Source organism: Octopus bimaculoides, chromosome 9 (genome assembly GCF_001194135.2).
Source record: "Octopus bimaculoides isolate UCB-OBI-ISO-001 chromosome 9, ASM119413v2, whole genome shotgun sequence".
Classification (NCBI taxonomy): domain Eukaryota; kingdom Metazoa; phylum Mollusca; class Cephalopoda; order Octopoda; family Octopodidae; genus Octopus; species Octopus bimaculoides.
The window spans coordinates 39,009,391-39,028,129 of NC_068989.1; the positions used below are offsets into that span (position 1 = coordinate 39,009,391).

The following is an 18,739-nucleotide window of genomic DNA, read 5'->3' on the forward strand; positions in this document are numbered from 1 at the left end:
CACCAGTCCTCAGTCAAATCGTCCAACCCATGCTAGCATGGAAAGCGGACGTTAAACGATGATGATGATGATGATGATGATGATGATGATGATATATATATATATATATATATATATATATATTCTTTCCATATATGTGTGTGAATGTATAGATATATGTGTATGGAGAGAGAGAAGGAGAGAAAAGAGGTGTTATTTTTTTAAACCTATTCATATATATATCTATAAAAATTATATATTCAATGCACTTAAACAAACACACACACATGTAAGCATTTAACCTATATTCAAAGATAAAAGCAATTTAAAAACCACTTTACCCCACTCCTCAGAACCCCAGACATATCACACACAACCCTTATATGTCCATGCTAAATACTGTCTTTCAACACAACATCTATTTCTGAGATCTTCACTGGCTCAAAGGGTTCCATGTTTGTATGTGCATGTGATAGAATTGCCTTAGGCCATGTTACAAATATTCTATCTCCAGAGAATCTATTTGACACTATCACTTATGCCATTTCCAGTGTTTTGTTGTAATCAACAGCCTGAAGAGAGAAGAGGCTTTATGACAGGCTGACTTGATTCTTGACACTCTACAGGATACAGAGGGCTTTGGTTTTGATTCAAAGCATCATCAAATATTGCAACAATTTCCCATTTTTCTCTCTCTCGCTTTCTCTCTCTCTCTCTCTCTCTCTCTCTCTCTCTCTCTCTCTCTCTCTCTCTCTCTCTCTCTCACACACACACACACACACACACACACACACACACACACACTGATTATTCCATACTAATTAGGTGAACTTTTCCAAATACTTCTTTAAGTAGACTATATAAATATACCTTAAGTAATTACTTGCATAAATTTTATTCACTTACACTGTTTTGTTTTTTTTCTTTCTGGATGTGTGGTAAAAAGTTTGCTTTCCAGCCACATGGACTGTTATGTGTTCAGTCCCATTCTGTGGCACCTCGAGCAAGTGTCTTCTTCTATAGCCTCATGCCCACCAAAGCCTTATGAGTGGATCTGGTAGATAGAAACTGGAAGAGGCCCATCGTATATGTGTGTGAGTGTATTATACGTGCATGCATGTGTGTATGTGTGTACCTTTGTGTTAGTGTTTGTCCTCCACCACCACATGACAACTGGTGTTATTGTCTTTGTTTCCCCATAACTTAGCAGTTCAGCAAAAGAGTCCAGTAGAATAAGTACTAGCCTTAAAAAAAGTCCTGGGGGTCAATTTGTTCGACTAAAACTTTTCAATGTAGTGCTCCAGTATGGCTGCAGTGAAATGACTGAAACAAGAAAAAGATAAAAGATTTGTCAGTATTCATCATTTCTGTTGATCATCTCCTTGGCCATTGCTTTTCTACAGATATTTATTTCACCCCTTGTTACTTCCCATTTCACATATCTTATATTTCACTGTTAGATTTTAATTTTCTTTACTTTCACTCTCATTACTTCCATTTTGTTCAACACTATCGTTTATTATATATAAGTAATTTCATCTCTTTCTAACAAGCAATTTGGTCTCTTCATCAATGGAAACTTTTTTTTTTTTTCATCTTGCATATATTTCATACTGGTTATCACTTGTTTCTTTGAATTTCATTATTTGATGTGTGTGTGTGCGTGTACGTGTTTGCTTTTTACCTTCCTATCACATACTTCTTAATTTCTTCTTCTCCACTCTATTTCCCCACTATGTTTCTGTTTTCTAGAGCAGCATCAACACCAAGCAGCTATTAGGAATATATAAACTTTAGGGTAGTTAAAATATATTTAAGACATATTTTAACTTCTAAAGGTAAATTCAGGGAGAAAGAATTCCCTCTTATGGTAAAAGGTGTAAAAACATCATATCTGCTCAGAGCTTTCCTTTAGCAGATTCTCAGACATGCATTTCTGGTTCTTTAGCCTTCCAGAATGGGAAATACCAAAGAGACGTGACCTAGAGCAGATTCAAAGTTGTAGCTTTAATTAAAAACAGTCAATATCAGTGACTGAGTTGCACTAGTGCATTAGTGGTCAAAATTAAAATAGCAGCATCAATGCCAAACAGTGATAAGAAATAAATAAACTTCAGGGTAGTTAAAATATGTTTGTGACATATTTTAACTTCTAAAGTAAAATTCACTGCAGTTACTGTGGAGAAAAAAATTCCCTCTTATGATAAAAGGTGTAAAAACACCATATCTCCTTGGTGGTTTCCTTCAGCAGGTTCTGAGACATGTATTTCTGGCATTTTAGCCTTCCACAATAGGAAATACCAAAGAGAGATAACCCTGGGCAGATTCAAAGCCATAGCTTTAGCACATCTCAATCGCTGATGTTGACTGCTTTTAGTTAGTGAGCTGCCTGGTCAGAATAAAAATAGCAGCATCAATGCCAAGCAGTGATTAGGAATAAATAAACTTTTTTTTACCTTGCTTGGGAATAGGGGATGATTGATGACAGGAAGGGTATTCAACCATAGAAAATCTGGCTCAGTGAATTCCATCAAACCCATGCAAATATGAAAAAGTGAATGTTAAAATGAAGTCATTGTTGATGGTGGTGGCAATGATGACAATGACATACTAAATGAAATATGAATTGCCTATTATTAAAATCCAAAATTTTAGCTGAACATGAATCCATAGTAATGTGAACTCTGAATTTGATACTTTAATTTCTCGAACTTGTATTTTAGCCTATACTGTTTATATTACAATGGGTCATTTTCTGTCATTCTGCTGCCAGTAAAAACATTAATCATGCAAGGAGCTCCATAAATTGTTCAAAGTAAAAGTCCTTTTATAAAGTCTGTGTTGTCTATATGTTGCAAGACGCAAACACACACACACACATGCTCTCTCTCTCTCTCTCTCTCTCTCTCTCTCTCTCTCTCTCACACATACACACATATCACAAAAAATAATTATATTTGTACATAGAGCCATTTTTTAATGTTTATGTTGTGCTGTGCTGACAGACTTGCACTTAAAATTCCCGCATTATAAATCAAAACTTGTTCATTACTATGGTAACAACACTATCTGTCTATTTATCTATCTATATATCTAATTATCTCTCTTTTACACTCTCTCTTTCTCTCTCCCTCCCTTTGCATTTCTCTCTCAACAACTTTTTCTCCTCTCCTTCTAAAAATATGTTCTGACATATTTTGATTCCTCCCCTTGTTTCCCTTCCTTGAATAGATTTTGTGACAGACAGACAGACAAAGATTTGCTTTACTTTCATAATTTAAGATTAACCAAACTGAGAATGTATTTGGATGGATATATATCTTATGTTTCAGTTCAATTTGAAAATAAAGAGTTTGGAAGAATTTTGTAAAATAGCCTTTTCCATTTAATAAATGGAAAAAGCTGGCTTTTAGACATTTAAAATGATTTAAGCTTGATGTATTAAGTTGGTATTTAAAACATCAAAACATTCCTGTATTAAATTATGGTACACAGATTTTTAATTTACATGTGTCCATTTATATCATGTCATAGAACCAGAAACCGTCTCAACCAAGTTGGTATTGAAAGGGTTAACTGAGAATAAAAACTAAACAAAGCAAAATACAGAAGTCAGCGTTTATCCCATCAGCTGACTGAAAGAATTAAATCTATCCTATATAGAATCACCGATAAGAGAAAAAACATTTAACATTGTATTTTCCACGAAAAAAAAAGATATATATATATATATATGTAATGGGACTGAACCATTTTGCAACTCTCTGATCTATATTATGGAATGGGAACTGTGCCAAAAACTCAGTCAGATTAATCATATTAAAGTTTTGTATTCACAACCATATGGTTAGTAGTATTCTAACCTCAAAGGAATTGTATGGAATGAAAACTTATTTTCACAACAAAAAAAGATGACAGAATGTCATTAATATATTTTCCCACACATTTCATAGGGTAAACTAAAATTAGTAAAACTAACTAGAAAGCTTTTGGTAATGACTTCTGAGAAGTTGGAGCAAAGAAGAAAAAAAAAAGACATGGTAAAAACTACTGAATGTTGTTTCTAAATCTAGGAATTTACTATTACTCAGAAAAATACAAGATTACATTAAAAAGAAAAAAAAATCATTGATAAATGTTTATCTCAATAACTAATGGAATGATATTCTTTGATGAAATATAGTACATGAATATATACTGTCCAAGAGATAATGGGTTTTTACCTGAAATTACCACGGCTTTTATATCTTTAATAATAAGAGTTTTAAGTCTGATTATTATGAGTGACTTCTCTATTGCAACTGAAATAAAAAAATTTTTTAATATTTTAATGCAATGCTGTATTTCTGAGTTTTTTTCTTTTCTTTTTAAATGACATAGACAAAGCCAAACAATGAAAAACTTATATTAATGGCGATAGAATTTGGAAAACATACTGTATGCTAGATCTTTTAGTCTGACTTATTTAGTAAATGAAGAAACACTCAAAGAAGTTCTACTTCCTTATTGACAGAAAAACAAGGCTAATTTTGAAATGCTGCTTTACTTAAGTCCATTCATTACTGGCTATTGTTGATGGTTTACGCTTATTCCTTGCTTCTTTGTTGTTATAGAAGATATGACTTTAATTTATTCATTGCTTCTTCACCTTTATGGAAGATATACTTTTAAATTATCACTGGCCACAAATTGCATTCTTTTGAGATATCTTTTTTTTTCACTTTCAAGTATCTTTATCTACATGCATGATTTCATGATTTACAAGTCGATATATTTCAAAATAGGTAAATGCGTGTGCGCGCATGCACACACATACACACACACACAAATAAATGCATACATACATACATATATATATATATATATATATATATATATATATATATATATATATATATATATGTCTGTGTGGTTAAGTTCACTTTGTAACGATAGCCATTGCATAGCACCTTGGACAATGCTTTGATAAGGAATTTGATAAATGGTAACTATAGGAAGTCCAACATGTGTATTTATATCATCATCATTTAACGTCTGTTGTCCATGCTGGCATGGGGTGGATGGTTTGATTAGGGCTGGTAACCTGAAGGGCTGCACCAGACTCCAGTCTGATTTGGCATGGTTTCTACAACTGGATACCCTTCCTAACACCAGTCACTCCAAGAGCCTAATGGGTGATTTTATGCTTCCACCAGCATGGGTGTCAGTTGTGTGACACCAGTATCTGCCACGACTATGATTTCACTTGACTTCGTGGGTTTTCTACTCAAGTATGGCATATTGCCAAAGGTTTCAGTCATTTGTCATTGCTTCCATGAGGCTCAACACTCAAAAGGCATTTTTTATGTGCCACTGGTAAGGGTGCTAGTTATATGACACTGACATCAGCCATATAGCCTCCATAAGGCCCAACACTGGAAAAAGGTGCTTTTTATATGTTACCGGTACAAATGCCAGTTATGTGATATCAGAATCGACCACGAGTATGATTTCACTTGGCTTGACAGGTTTTCTCAAGCACAGCATATCGCCAAAGGTCTCAGTCATTAGTCATTACCTCCTTCAGGACCAATGTTCTGAAATCATGCTTCATCACCTCATCCCATGTCTTCCTGGGTCTACCTTTTTCACATGTTTCCTCTACAGATGGGCATCAGTTCTTCACACAGCTGTCCTCATCCATGCCTATCACATGACTATACCAATGCAGTTGTCCCTCTTGCACACCACCTCTCATGCTTCTTATACCCAACTTTTCTCTCAAGATTCTTACACTTTGTTGTACATACACACTGATATTGCACAACCAGTGAAGCATATTACCTTCATTTCTTACAAGCTTACACATGCCCTCGGCAGTCACAGCTCATGTTTCACTGCCATGTAGCATAGCTAATATGCACACAAACATCATACAGTCTGCCTTTCACTCTGAGAGAGAGGCCCTTCATTGCCAACTGAGGTAGACTCTTTCTGAACTTTGCCCAGCCTATTCTTATTCTCACAGCTATGCTCCTGAAACATCTATCTCCACTACTGACTTGGTCAACTAGATAATGGAAGCTATCAACTATCTCTAGCTTACCATGCTGGCATTTGATGGAGTCTATTTTCTGTACGTTTTTAGCATTTATTGTATCTGTGCACTTTCCACACACAAGCCAATTTTCCCAGTTAACCTTCCTCTGATATTACTGCACTTCTTAGGTGTCCATAGCTTTTACCAGGTACATCTTATGAAATTTCTACTTATGCCTTTTTTACAGATTGAGCAGGACCATTTACCTGAAGGGATTTGTGATTTGTCTACTTTCCTACTTACTATGACTTTGGTTTTTGCTAGGTTAACTCTAAGGCCCTTCAATTTTTGACCTCGCTTTTACACCTGAAATTTCTTCTCTAGTTCTGATAGTGATTCGACTATTAGAATGATGTCTTCAGCATAGAACTCCCAGGGGAATCCTGTCTTAAATTCCTCTGATATTGCCTGGAGAACTATGATGAACAAGAGGGAGCTGAGGACTGATCCTTGGTGAACCCCTACTTGTACCCTGAATTCATTGCCAACTCTCACCTTACTGACTGAAACTCTACATGGCTTATATAGATCACACCAACCACTTGTCTATCCCTAGTTTCTGCATTGACCACCAGATAAGGGATTCAGGGACCCTGTCAAAAGCTCTCTTCATGTCAACAAAAACCAAATAAGTGTGTGTGTGTGTGTGTGTGTGTGTGTGTGTGTGTATGTGTCTGTGTCTGTGTGTGTATATTAAAATACAAAAAACATATATGCTGTGTTATGCTTTATAAAACATGTGCATTTCATCAAATTACTTGCCATGGTTACATAACAGCCTGCTGAAATATTATGTAAATCTTATTAATTCTTCTTCTCAGTGTTGAACAAAGAATGATGTTAAGTGTTCAGTGTATTCCAATTATGCAAATTATCAATAACATTAATGGAGTAGCTGAACAGAGTGGAGTAAAAGAGAAGGTCAAGGCAGCTTTTCCATATCCAAGTGGGCAGATACACTCCATGCTTACAACCATTCTCATATGTATATAAAAGAAAGAAAGAGACAAGATAACTCTAGTATCAATCACCCCAACAACAACAATTCCAGCTCCAGAGACCACAAGAATAACATTGATAATGCAATAATAAAAATTGTTAATAGCAAGAATAGCAGTCACAGTACAAGTAATCCTGTTTTAAGTCAAGGTTAAGGAAGCTAGTGTCAAGTTCATAGTAGCAGCTTTCTGCAACCATAAACATTGCTTTCTGGCTTACAAACAGTGTGTTGGTAAGAATTTCCATTGTCAGTGGTGTGCAAAATGTATATCCTACCCCTCATGCTAACACTCACATACATTAATGTCCCAGTATATCATGTCCACATACACTACACCAAGCCTAAATATTCACATGCATTTTTACGCTGCTCACTTAAATTCTGCATGAACAATGCATGTTTTTTTGATAATACCCAATCCCATCGTTACTTGTGTCCTCCATTGGTGGCAATTACAAGCTTTTCTTTCCCATATTTCACAAGCTTTCAATGAAGACTTTACTCAATCCTTAAATTGTCTTGTCTTCTGCTAGGAGTGCTTTTACTAAGCAAGTTCACCATATAGGACCTGCTTAGGAATCATCTGATCATTCATCCAAACAAGTTGTCCAGTCCAATGTAAACGGTATGTGTGCACCATCACCTCAATGCGCAGGACATTGGCTTCTTTCAAGATCTCTGTGCCTGGAGTCTACAAGGACAAGCCAACATTCAGAATGTATCTTAGGCATCTCTGGGGAAAATTTTCAAAGACTCTTACATGATGCCTGTAAAGGGATCATGTCTCACATGAGTAAAGGAGTGATATCAGCTCATAGGCATCATCCACAGCAACATACAGACACACATATACAGACATATATGTACACAGCGTGGATATGGATACATACACACATGAACAAATAACTCCATATTACCCACTATTATGTCAAATGACAAACACTTTCTAAAGCAACATTGCTCCTACCCCTGAGCACACACACTTACCTGTTGTTGCACACCAGCATATAAGTTCATAGGTAGTCACCAAACAGTGGTAGATTATCCAAAAATATTATGTAGGTTCATTTTGTCCTGTAAGTCAATAAACCTGTTCAGTTGGTAGTCATAGGGGATGCATGATGCATTGTTCAAAAGAGTGTATAATTACATGCAATCCAGTTAATTGTTCCAAGTGTTGTGCATACTTGATTGGGTAGTATTCAGGCTTGTGGGGGCAACTTGTAATCCAATATCTTGTACTTCATTATTCTCAGTATAACTATAGTTGGGTACTCCATGGAAACATTGGCAATACAAGCACAGTCAAAGTAAATATATATACAGGTGGATGGGGTGAGAAAGGAGTTCATACACCAGTATACAGGCAGGGATGTTCAGGAAGAGGGTGTTATGGTAAAATTGGAAGAAATGCTGCTAAGCATTTTGCCTGTTGCACTAATGATTCTGCCAGCTCTTTGCCTTCTATTGTCCTGCCTTAATAAAACAATAATGATTATTTCTTTAAATGTGGTGAATTGGCAGTGTCATTTGAGTAAAAGTAGAATGCCTCACAGGATTTATTTTGACTCAGCCCTATGGGTTCAAATCCTGTTAAGGATGACTTTTGTATTTTATCCTTTTAGAATTACCAAAATGATAGTGGATTGACAGAACTGTTGGATAATTGAGTAATATGTCTGTCAGTATTTATTTCAGCCCATTCAAGTAAAAAGTTATTGTTTGCAGCGATACATTCAGGTGTAGGTAGTTTATCTGGAATTTGTTGGAAATATTTATCTGGAGCCATTTGAATGTTATGAGAGCTTTTTGCTCTCTTTACATGTTTTGGCATGTTAAAGAGAGTAGGGTCCATTGAGGTGAATAGTTTGGTCTTGGTGTTGTAAGGTGACATGAGCATGATTTTTGTAGAGAATGGATGCAAATAGTATTTATCTTGTTATGGTTTATAAACATTCAGAAAGTTACCATTGATTTCAGGAATACAATAGAAGACAAGAAAGCAATGATAACTTTCTGACTGGTTATATATTATAACCAGGAATATACTATGCAACAATAAAAAGTATAACCACTCAAATTTCTAAAATGACACTGGTCCCTAGTTGTTTTGATCCAATTTGGTGGACTACACCAAACACCAAAGTATAGAGAGGAAAGACTTGCATATGTGAACAACTGCTAGTTCTCCTTCAAAAGTTCTCATCCAGGCCTTGCAGATATGTGTGTAGATGCTTGGTTGACATTGAAGAAGAAAGGATTGACCTTGCTATATTAATAAATTTTCTGTCAGTTTCAGTTTCTTAATGACTTCTCGAGATTTCTTTTTGTCTTACATATTTGTTTCTTCTTTTGTAGATTTGATTGCCATACCAGACTTTGAACAAGGTGCTATGGAGAATTGGGGCCTCATAACATTCAGAACAACTCATTTATTGTTTGATTCATCTCAAACTGTGAGATTAAGAATGTCAGTAATTGAAACAATTGCTCATGAGTTTGCCCATCAGGTGAGGAATACATCAGAAGCTCTGCTTTTGTTTATTTTAATTTTACATTTCAAAATTCAGAAACTTTCATTTTTTTGTTTTTCCGTGATTCTCATATATATTATGTCATTGCTAACAACTGGAAGAAGGTGCTTCTTTTCCACTTACTAAAGTGGAAAAGCTTTGGTCAGGAGGGGTTGATATCATCAAACTGGATCCAACAGTCATTGGGTAATTTGGCCCTAAACTGTAAATCACTGGTTTCACCTCAACAATAGAAAGGGAGAAAACAGTGGTAACTTTTTGGCTGGTTACATGTCATAACCAAGAATGTTCTACTCAACATAATAAAAATATAACTACTCAAATTCTCTTTTAGAGTGTACCTCTTTTTTTCTGAATTATGAACTCCTGACCAATAACACACACACACACACACGCGAATGTATGTATATATGTACATAATCATTAATGAATAAAAGAAAAATAATTGAATATATATTCATCAATTGGCAGAAAAGTTCTGACTTAGTAAAATATCAACATATTTGAATACAATAAACTTTTGAAGTGATGATATCCAGTTATCAACCTGATATCAGTCTTCACCATTTCTTTCCATACATTTCTTTAGCTTACTCTTCTGAGGGTTACTTTCAATTGGATCATTTGTCACTTCTTTACCCAACTGTCATTCACCAGGCGAATTTTATGTCCATACCAATTCAGTCTTCTCTCTAACACATCCAGTTATTCTCAGCTAATCTGTACTTGTTATTACTCTTTACATACATAAACATTACACACCAGGAGAGAATCTGCACCTCATTTATTTCCAGCCTTTCCATATGCGCTGCATTTCTTCCACAATCAATGTTCGTGTTTAGCTGCCATGCAACAATGTACTTTCTACAAAAACATCTAATATTCTACACTTCTCTTGTTTCTTAGTAAATGTAATAGTTCCTTAACTGTTTTTATCCCATCCTTACTGTAACCTCTATGCTTTCAGAACACACACCTTTACTAATACAAATAAAAAGTGCTACCTTCTCTGTGAACTCTACCTTGAAATTACAACAATTCATTTCATGAATGCCGTTAGAACAAACTACTGTTGCATAGCTGCTATATATAAAACTACATTCTCTCTCAATCTGCCTGTGACTCTATTGTACCTCTTCTGCACCTTGAGTGTATATTGATTACACAGTATGGAATATTTACTTAGGACTTTATGGAATATCAAACCTAGTACCATGATAAGTGACAGTAGGCTTCTGTATTTTTTCTTTTAAGCTATGACTTATGTCCTTGCTAGAATATTTTTAGACTTCTAGATTTTAGCTCTGCTTCCATGTTTCAAACTTTTCCTTTAAATTTTAAAGCAATACTATAAAAATTAGGTTTACAGTTCCTTTGAGCAGTGAGTCTTAAAATTTTCTGCTTGGCCAAAAGGTTAATCATAAACAGGTGGCAGTAGCCAAGAACCAAACCCTGAGAAATACCTATCAACATATTAAAGTTCTTACTGACGAGTTCATTAGCACCTTTGTATATGCTTTTGAAGGTTCTCACAAGCCATTTGTATTCAGTTTTCTTCATGGCTAACAGACTCCAGTTCATGGAACCCTACCAGATATTTTGATGTTAGTTAAAAAATTCTGCAGTTGTCTCACTATAAAGAGAGCATCAAATGTACTCCATCCTGGCACAAACTTGAGCTACTCTTATCTTCCTAATTAGCTGTTCTGTAATTCTTTCTGTTACTTTCAGAACTTTTGTCAATCAGTTTGATGCATCTGTTGTTGCCCTTGTACCACTTAATAATGTTACCGCTATGAAAATCATTGTGTATTAATACCTTCTTTTATTTCCTGATTGACTATGAGAGTGATTAGTCTCTGTCTACTCTCCCAAATATTTTCAGCTTTCCAGCTTTTATTCATAATGGTCCTGCTGCTTTTTCTTATTTTTATATCTTTAATGTCTCTTTTCAAACTGGTGTCTTTGTGTAAATGAAAGAAATAATAAGGGTGCTCCCTCTTCTAACAGCAATAATTTGCAAACTATTTATGGCTGGTGGGAATGAACTAACTAGCTAACTGGGCTGGGACACCTTTGAGATGCTTGGATGTTCTCAGATTAGAAATACAGAATCAATGACAGACTGATAAAATTGATGCCATTTACCATTTGGCTAGTTGTCGTTAATGTTTCAATCAGCTGCAATTTTATAACTAATTAAAGTGAACAATATTTTATATTTAACATAATAAAGAAGTAAAATATAATTAAAAATAACTTGATATATTCCTCTATTCACTATGAATTTATCACTATAAATTAGTTTAATTTGTAAAGTATATCAAAAGACCATTGACAGACCATAAAATTTAATATATGGAGAAATAAAAAAAAGAAACAATAATACTTAAACAGTGTTTGATTTTAAGATACTTTTCACAATCTAATTAAATGTTGTAGAAAAAGGGAAAATAAATTCATTAACATTGCTGGTTTGTGCACAAATCAGTAGTGCATCAGACAAAATTCCTAGTGGTATTCTATTATATCTCTTTACAGTGTGAGTTCACTTTTCATTAAGGTTAATTTTATCTTTCATCCTTCATAGCTAATTGAATAAATATTAGTTAAGCATTGTTGCATTTGATCAAACAGGTCACACCATCCTTCAAAATTTTGTCTGTGAGAAAAGTCTTAGAAATTCTTATATAGACAGGTGTTGGGGTGATGTAGAGTGTCAATAGTTACAAGATCCTAACAAGGTTGGACCTAATCTCTCAACGCTCTCTGTTCAGAACTTGCTTAAATCACATGATGTTGTTTTTCCCAGATCAGTCATGATCAGATAGACTGGCCTGTGTGGTTAACAAGTTCTCTTTATAACCACATGGTTCTGGGTTCAATCCCATTGCATTTCACCTTGGGCTAATATCTTCTGTAATAACTTAGGATTGACCAATACGATGCAAGTGGAATCTGGTTGATCAAAATTGTGTGAAGCCCTGTTATGTGTCTTTTGCAGAAGAATACATATTTTGTCCAAAGATATAAACATTTATGAGAAACAGAAACAAGGCAATGAAATGGTGACACTTCCTCTCACCATCAGAAATGCAGTGAATCAGTGATTGACTCATTGCTTATAGTAACTAACGATGCCATTATTCAAAAACTGTAGGGTAAAATAAAATTGGTTCCATGATCAAATGTTTTCCAGTCATGACCATCATATTTTTATGACTGTCACATTACTGATATAGCGTTTTTAATGGTGGTGAACTGGCAGTTATTAAAGTGTTGTTATTCAAGTACTTTCTGCACTCTGGGTTCAGGTCCCACTGAGGTCAACTTTGTCTATAATCCTTTCAAGAATTATAAAAGGTGATTAAAAATATCAATAAAAAAGTACCATTCCAAGGGAGTGAATTGATGGAAGTGTTACAGAGTCAGGCAAAAAACCCTGCAGTGTCTGTTCTGGTTCTACGTTTTCCAACACCAACAGTACTGGTACAAGCTGTACTGGTTCAAATTGGTGGCCTTCCTCTTGAATAAGCATCAGTGGCATGGAGAGAAGATAGCTGTATGCAAAAACAACTGCCAGACTTCCTCAATAAATCTTGTCCAAGCCTGCACATACATGTGCACATAAGTGGTTAACATTGAACTACATGGGCTTTATATAATTTTTCCTATGATTACATTATCCAATGTAGCTCTCACCTCCTAAAATGATAAGTTCTAATCTAAGAGAGACTTAGCTCAGGCTTGATCAGTTATATACCATGTATGTAATACAGTCAGTTCAATAAACTGTACCCCTCACCTACAAATTTATAGCTTTGTGCTAATCTTTGCTTGTAGAGGAACACGTATGGTTTAATATCTGTTTGAAGTATATTTTTATTAAATAGATTTTTGTGTTTTAGCACTTATTATACTTGAGTCACCCTTAATTAGCAACTGATTTCAGCTGAGTTTATGTGTTTGGACTAAAAACAATGACACAGAGTAAAATCATTGCAGCCATTAAAAAAAAACATACAAGATTGTATTATGTTCCATTTATTATCATATTGTAATAATAATATATATAATTAGATATCAAAGTCTGTTAGTTTGATGTAATGTAGCCAGTGATACTCTGATTCATTGTGTCTCATATTGTATTCTATTGTAGAAATTATGTTCTAGAATATAAAGGTGACGTAATTAGGCACCACAAGGAATTTTATTCCTTTCTCTGTCTTATTCAGTCAATCAACTACCGTTGCCCTTATTATAACATTTCTTTGTCTAATAAAACAATGGGTCTTCTCCCTTAAAGACTTGCTTCAATCAGTATTGGCAGTGCAGCATCTTTTGTGATTCTAGAGACACACATGAGAGTGACAGTCATGGTTGTAGTGGTTACATTTGAATGCTATGATGATCAGTATTTTCCTTGAGGTGTTTTCATTTTATCTTTTGAGAGTGAACTTTTCTTTAGCAGCATACCACAGCTTCCTCTTGTTAAACCACCACTAAGTTCCAGTCTCTTGTGAGATCGATTTCACTTGAAATCTTCTCCTACTTCCCAGTGTAACTTTATGCCTCTTGCAGACAACTTTGAAACAAACATGGAAATTACCTTTGTACTCTCTTGCTGAAAGCTAGTTCCCCTTACAACATGGTTTTGGGGGATACTCCTATCTGAAGCATGATGTAAATAGCTCCCAGTGAAGATAAAAAGACTGAGTAGATTAGCAAAGACCAGGAACTTATAACTGATGAATTGAGTGGGAAGGATACCATTGAGCTGAAGAGAATAGAGAAAGTTTGATGGATAGTTAATAGCATTGGCAACTACAGATTTTAACCCCCTGCACCATATGGATTGGACTGGTACTTGTTGAATGATGGTAACTTGATATCTAAAATTAATTTCAGGCTTTAAAAATGCTTTAAAAAACCAGTATTGTTGAAGATGAAGGTTCTATTGACTGCAAACTTAATGTTTATCATCAACTTGCTATTCTCACAGACTTCAGGTCATTCTTGCAAGTTTCTCTTCTTAACTTAGTGACTAAGTTCCTTTTCAGTGTTGGGTCTCATGGAGGCATTGATCAAGACCTTTGGCATTATGTTGTACTTGAGAAGACCCATCAAGCCGAGCAAAATTACAGCCATGGCTGATACTGGTGTCACACAAATGGCACCCATGCCTGATGCATATAAAAGCAACAATGTGTTAGGAAGGACATCAGCCATAGAAAACCATGCCAAATCAGACTGGAGTCTGGTGCAGTTTTCCAGCTTACCTGTCCTGGTCAGACCATCCAATGGACGTTAAATGATAATGATGATGATGATGATGATGATGATGATAAATTTAAGAAGAGACTGACCATGATGTTTGTGCCAAGGTAGGAGAACTCAGGCACAAACTCCAGCTCAGTTGTTGATCATAATAACAGGGACAGAGATATTCAATGCCTTGGCCCAATACATTGAACTGTCCAGGCTAATAGCCAGGTTCAAAGTCCTGAAAAGCTTTTGAGAAGCTGTCCATAAGGTCTTCTGAGGATAAGTAATAATTATTGGGCAAGGTTAGAATATTTATAAATTGCAAAATGACAAAAATCTTAATATGGAAATATTAGAATTATTTTTTAAAATATCAAAAATTCAATATGTGGAAACAGTTATATTTTCAATCAATTAATCTCTCTCTCTCTCTCTCTCTCTCTCTCTCTCTTTCTCTTTCTCTCTCTCTCTCACACACCCACCTTTCATGTATTAATTACTTTTGAAGGTGAAGTTTCCTAGCAAGTTAATTGAGTTGTGTATTTTCACTTGTCAGTCAAGTGGAAACACAGGACTTACTGGGAAATTTCGACTTCAAAAGTGAAAAAGCCTATAAATTCTACTTGACATATTGTATATTTTCATCTCTCATGTATGTGTAGCTATGTGTGTGTTGATGATATGTATGTAGAACGTTGTTATTATTAAAATTTCACATTTAAAAGTCATATCTTCAAAAATTAGTACATAATTTCAAGTATCATTCAAATTAGTTATAGACATTGGAAGAGTACAAATAATTCATTATTAATATTTCATACAAATTTAGATTTGAAACAATGAAAGAATATCTTATTTTCTATCCACTGTGGTATTTGAAACTCTGTATTAACTTTTGAAAGTATGGGTTTTTGAAGAATTTTACTAACCTTTTAGAATTTTGAAACTTATTAAAATATTGTGTAGAAGCTTCTCTCAGATAGCTTCTTCATAATACCTATGGCTTATCTTTATTTTAGGACATCAAAATAGTCATTTGTTATGTCTGTACATGTGTAAAATGAAGGTTGTCACTCAAGTTGTTTTTTAGAAGATGACACAGCTGGAACAGTTAACTTAGAAAGCCCTGTAGTATCACATTCCCAAGCATAACAAAGAGCCTCTTTACTATTATTTCTATGCCTGTTCACCATCCAGTCCTCAGCAACTATGGCATAATCATCAGAAAAGCATGACAGAAGAAAATGTATCAAGCTAATCAAGTGTCAAAAAGCACATACCTCTGCCATATACAAGAACTATTCCTCATTGAAAATACTGTGCATTCCCTGACTTACAAGGATGCTGTTCAGTGCTGACCCCTAATTTCTAAACAAACTGCACCTGCAACTCTTAAGCAAAAATTTTTCAGGCAACCCAGAACCTTAACGTTCAACAACTAGAATAGTATGTCTACCGAAATAAATCAGTCTTGATTCCAGATAAAAAAAATATATATTTTAACAAGAATCAGACAATTGGCAACAACTTCTGCCAGAAGAAAAGTTTTACATGATGCTTTTGGTGTAACAGACAACATTTTTTTAATCAACCTAATCTTGCCAGAAAGTGTGTTCGCTCAAATACATGGCTTTTGCAGTGGACTTAGATAGAATTGGTGCAAATTTGTACAGAGATAACAGAACTGCTCATTCTAATTTTAAGCTGCCACTCAACCTTGCAACTTGTAATATTGGCAAAGGATTTGGATATGCAGATATTCTGAAGTAGACCAAGCTGAGTGTGTGAGATGAGTGCACAACATTAGAATCTCTTATTCTCACTTTGCAATATCTCAACACCAACATCAAAGGTGGAGTTACAGTCTTGCTCTCTGGTTATTTCTGACAAACTCTGCCAATCATCTGAAGGATATATACACTCACTGATGAGTTGAGAGCAAGCTACAAAGAAATTTACATTTTTCTACGCATGAGAGTTGTACTAAAGAGATGCCTCAGTATTTCTGTTTGTAAAAGTTTTGTTTCAATTCAGAGCAGTCGCAAATTGACATTGACAAAACATCGTGGAATATAATCATCGATATGTTTCAAGAAATGGTACTGAAAATTTTTCTGGCCTCTCACAGAATTATAGATACCATGAGTGGCTTTCTAAATAGTTAATCCAAGCTCCCCAAAATCCCACTGTACCAGATATTATTGTTACCATCATTCAACAAGTACCAGTCCAATCCATATGGTGCAGAGGGTTAAAATCTGTAGTTGTCAATGCTATTAACTATCCATCAGACTTTCTCTATTCTCTTCAGCTCAATGGTATCCTTCCCACTCTATCTGCAACTTGAAAGTTGGAGGAACCAATATATAGCAGCAAAATATGGATGTACCGAAACTCTGTAACAGTACAAAGTAATTGTCAAAATTCTTATCTCACAAAAACCACCATTATAACTAGTTGTGTGAAGGAAGTTGTTTTTATTTCACACATTCTCTTTATCCCATCAAATATGCTATTTCAGTTTAAGTACCTTCAGTTTCCTGTGAAACTGAATTTTTCAGCAAGTTTCAGTGACAATAACAGTGTTACTGGAACTGAATTGATAAGTCCATGTTTCTTTTATGACCAGCTCTATGTAGCATTGCATGTGTATTGGGTCAAGCAGACATCTTTCCATGAGAAAACTGAACCATAGAACAAGAAGGGTTGTTTCCCTCAGAGATCTTGCTGAATAATTTACATTCCTGTTAAAATTGCTTTTGTTACATGTGTTGCATATCAATGCAGAATTAAATGTAAATACATATGTGCTTCGTATTTTCTTGAGTCAGGAAATTAAAATTATCAGCAAACATAGTGTCAAGAGCTTAACATACAAACCTGGAAATATTCAACTTCAGATAAGTATTTGCATTACAATAAAAATATATATGTAAATATAATTACATACAAAGCACTAAATAAATAATAACTATATGTTAAACCATCTAATTTTAGAAAAATGGTTTCTGCATATTCAGCAACCAAGTAATAGATGCTGGTGCTATGTAAAAAGCACATGTGTTGGTTCCATATTAAAAGCACTTGTGCAAAAAGCACCAGTGCTGATGCCATATAAAAAGCACTCAGTGCACTTTGTAAAGTTGGTATTAAGAAGGGCATCGAGATGTAGAAACCATGCCAAAACAGACAAATGGTGCTTGGTGTATCTCTAACTTACCAGTTCCTCCTGAACTATCCACTCATGGAGAATGGTCATTAAAGGATAATGATGGTGATGATATATAATACAAGTCTATCTATCTAGCTGTATGCATTTATACTCACACACATAATATTATATATTAAATTAAATGATAAATCTGATTTATTTTGGATAGCCATAATATTAATTCATTTTTACATTCGTGATCTTTTCACTTGCTTTTAGCCAGTGTTTCTTTTAAATGCCACCAAGTTTCATCTCATAAACATTTCATTATGAATACCTTATGTAGTCCAGTAATGAATTTATTTTAATTTAAAGAGTTTCTATTTATTATTCTTACTGAAATTAAATTAGATACTGTATAGGTTATTTATTTGATGTTAATTATTTTACAGTTATTAAGTTAATTTTAGTAGTGATTTTTTTTTTTTATATATAAATAAAAGTTGTTCATATTCTTCCAACCTTGATTCTTTAGTTTTAATTGATAAATGTAGCGACTTTTTCTCTCTGCATATACTACAAAATATATTTTTAGCATAACATTTAGTTGTTCTCTTAGAATTTTCATATTTTCTTTTCTCCTTTGTTTCATTCCTAATTAATTTCTTCATCTTCTGTGCTGTTCCAATAATGAAATAGTTTTATATGATTTGAAGTTTATTTTTTTCATT

General features: G+C 34.4%; 1 protein-coding gene across 1 annotated transcript in view; it reads left to right on the plus strand.

Moving 5' to 3' along the window:
- The window catches only part of LOC106869101 (endoplasmic reticulum aminopeptidase 1), a 1,169,084-nt gene that overhangs the window by 778,656 nt on the left and 371,689 nt on the right, over positions 1-18,739 (plus strand). Inside the window, exon 6 of the mRNA XM_052970645.1 lies at positions 9,417-9,568. Coding sequence (XP_052826605.1) covers positions 9,417-9,568 — 152 coding nt within the window. The remainder of the gene's footprint in view (positions 1-9,416; positions 9,569-18,739) is intronic.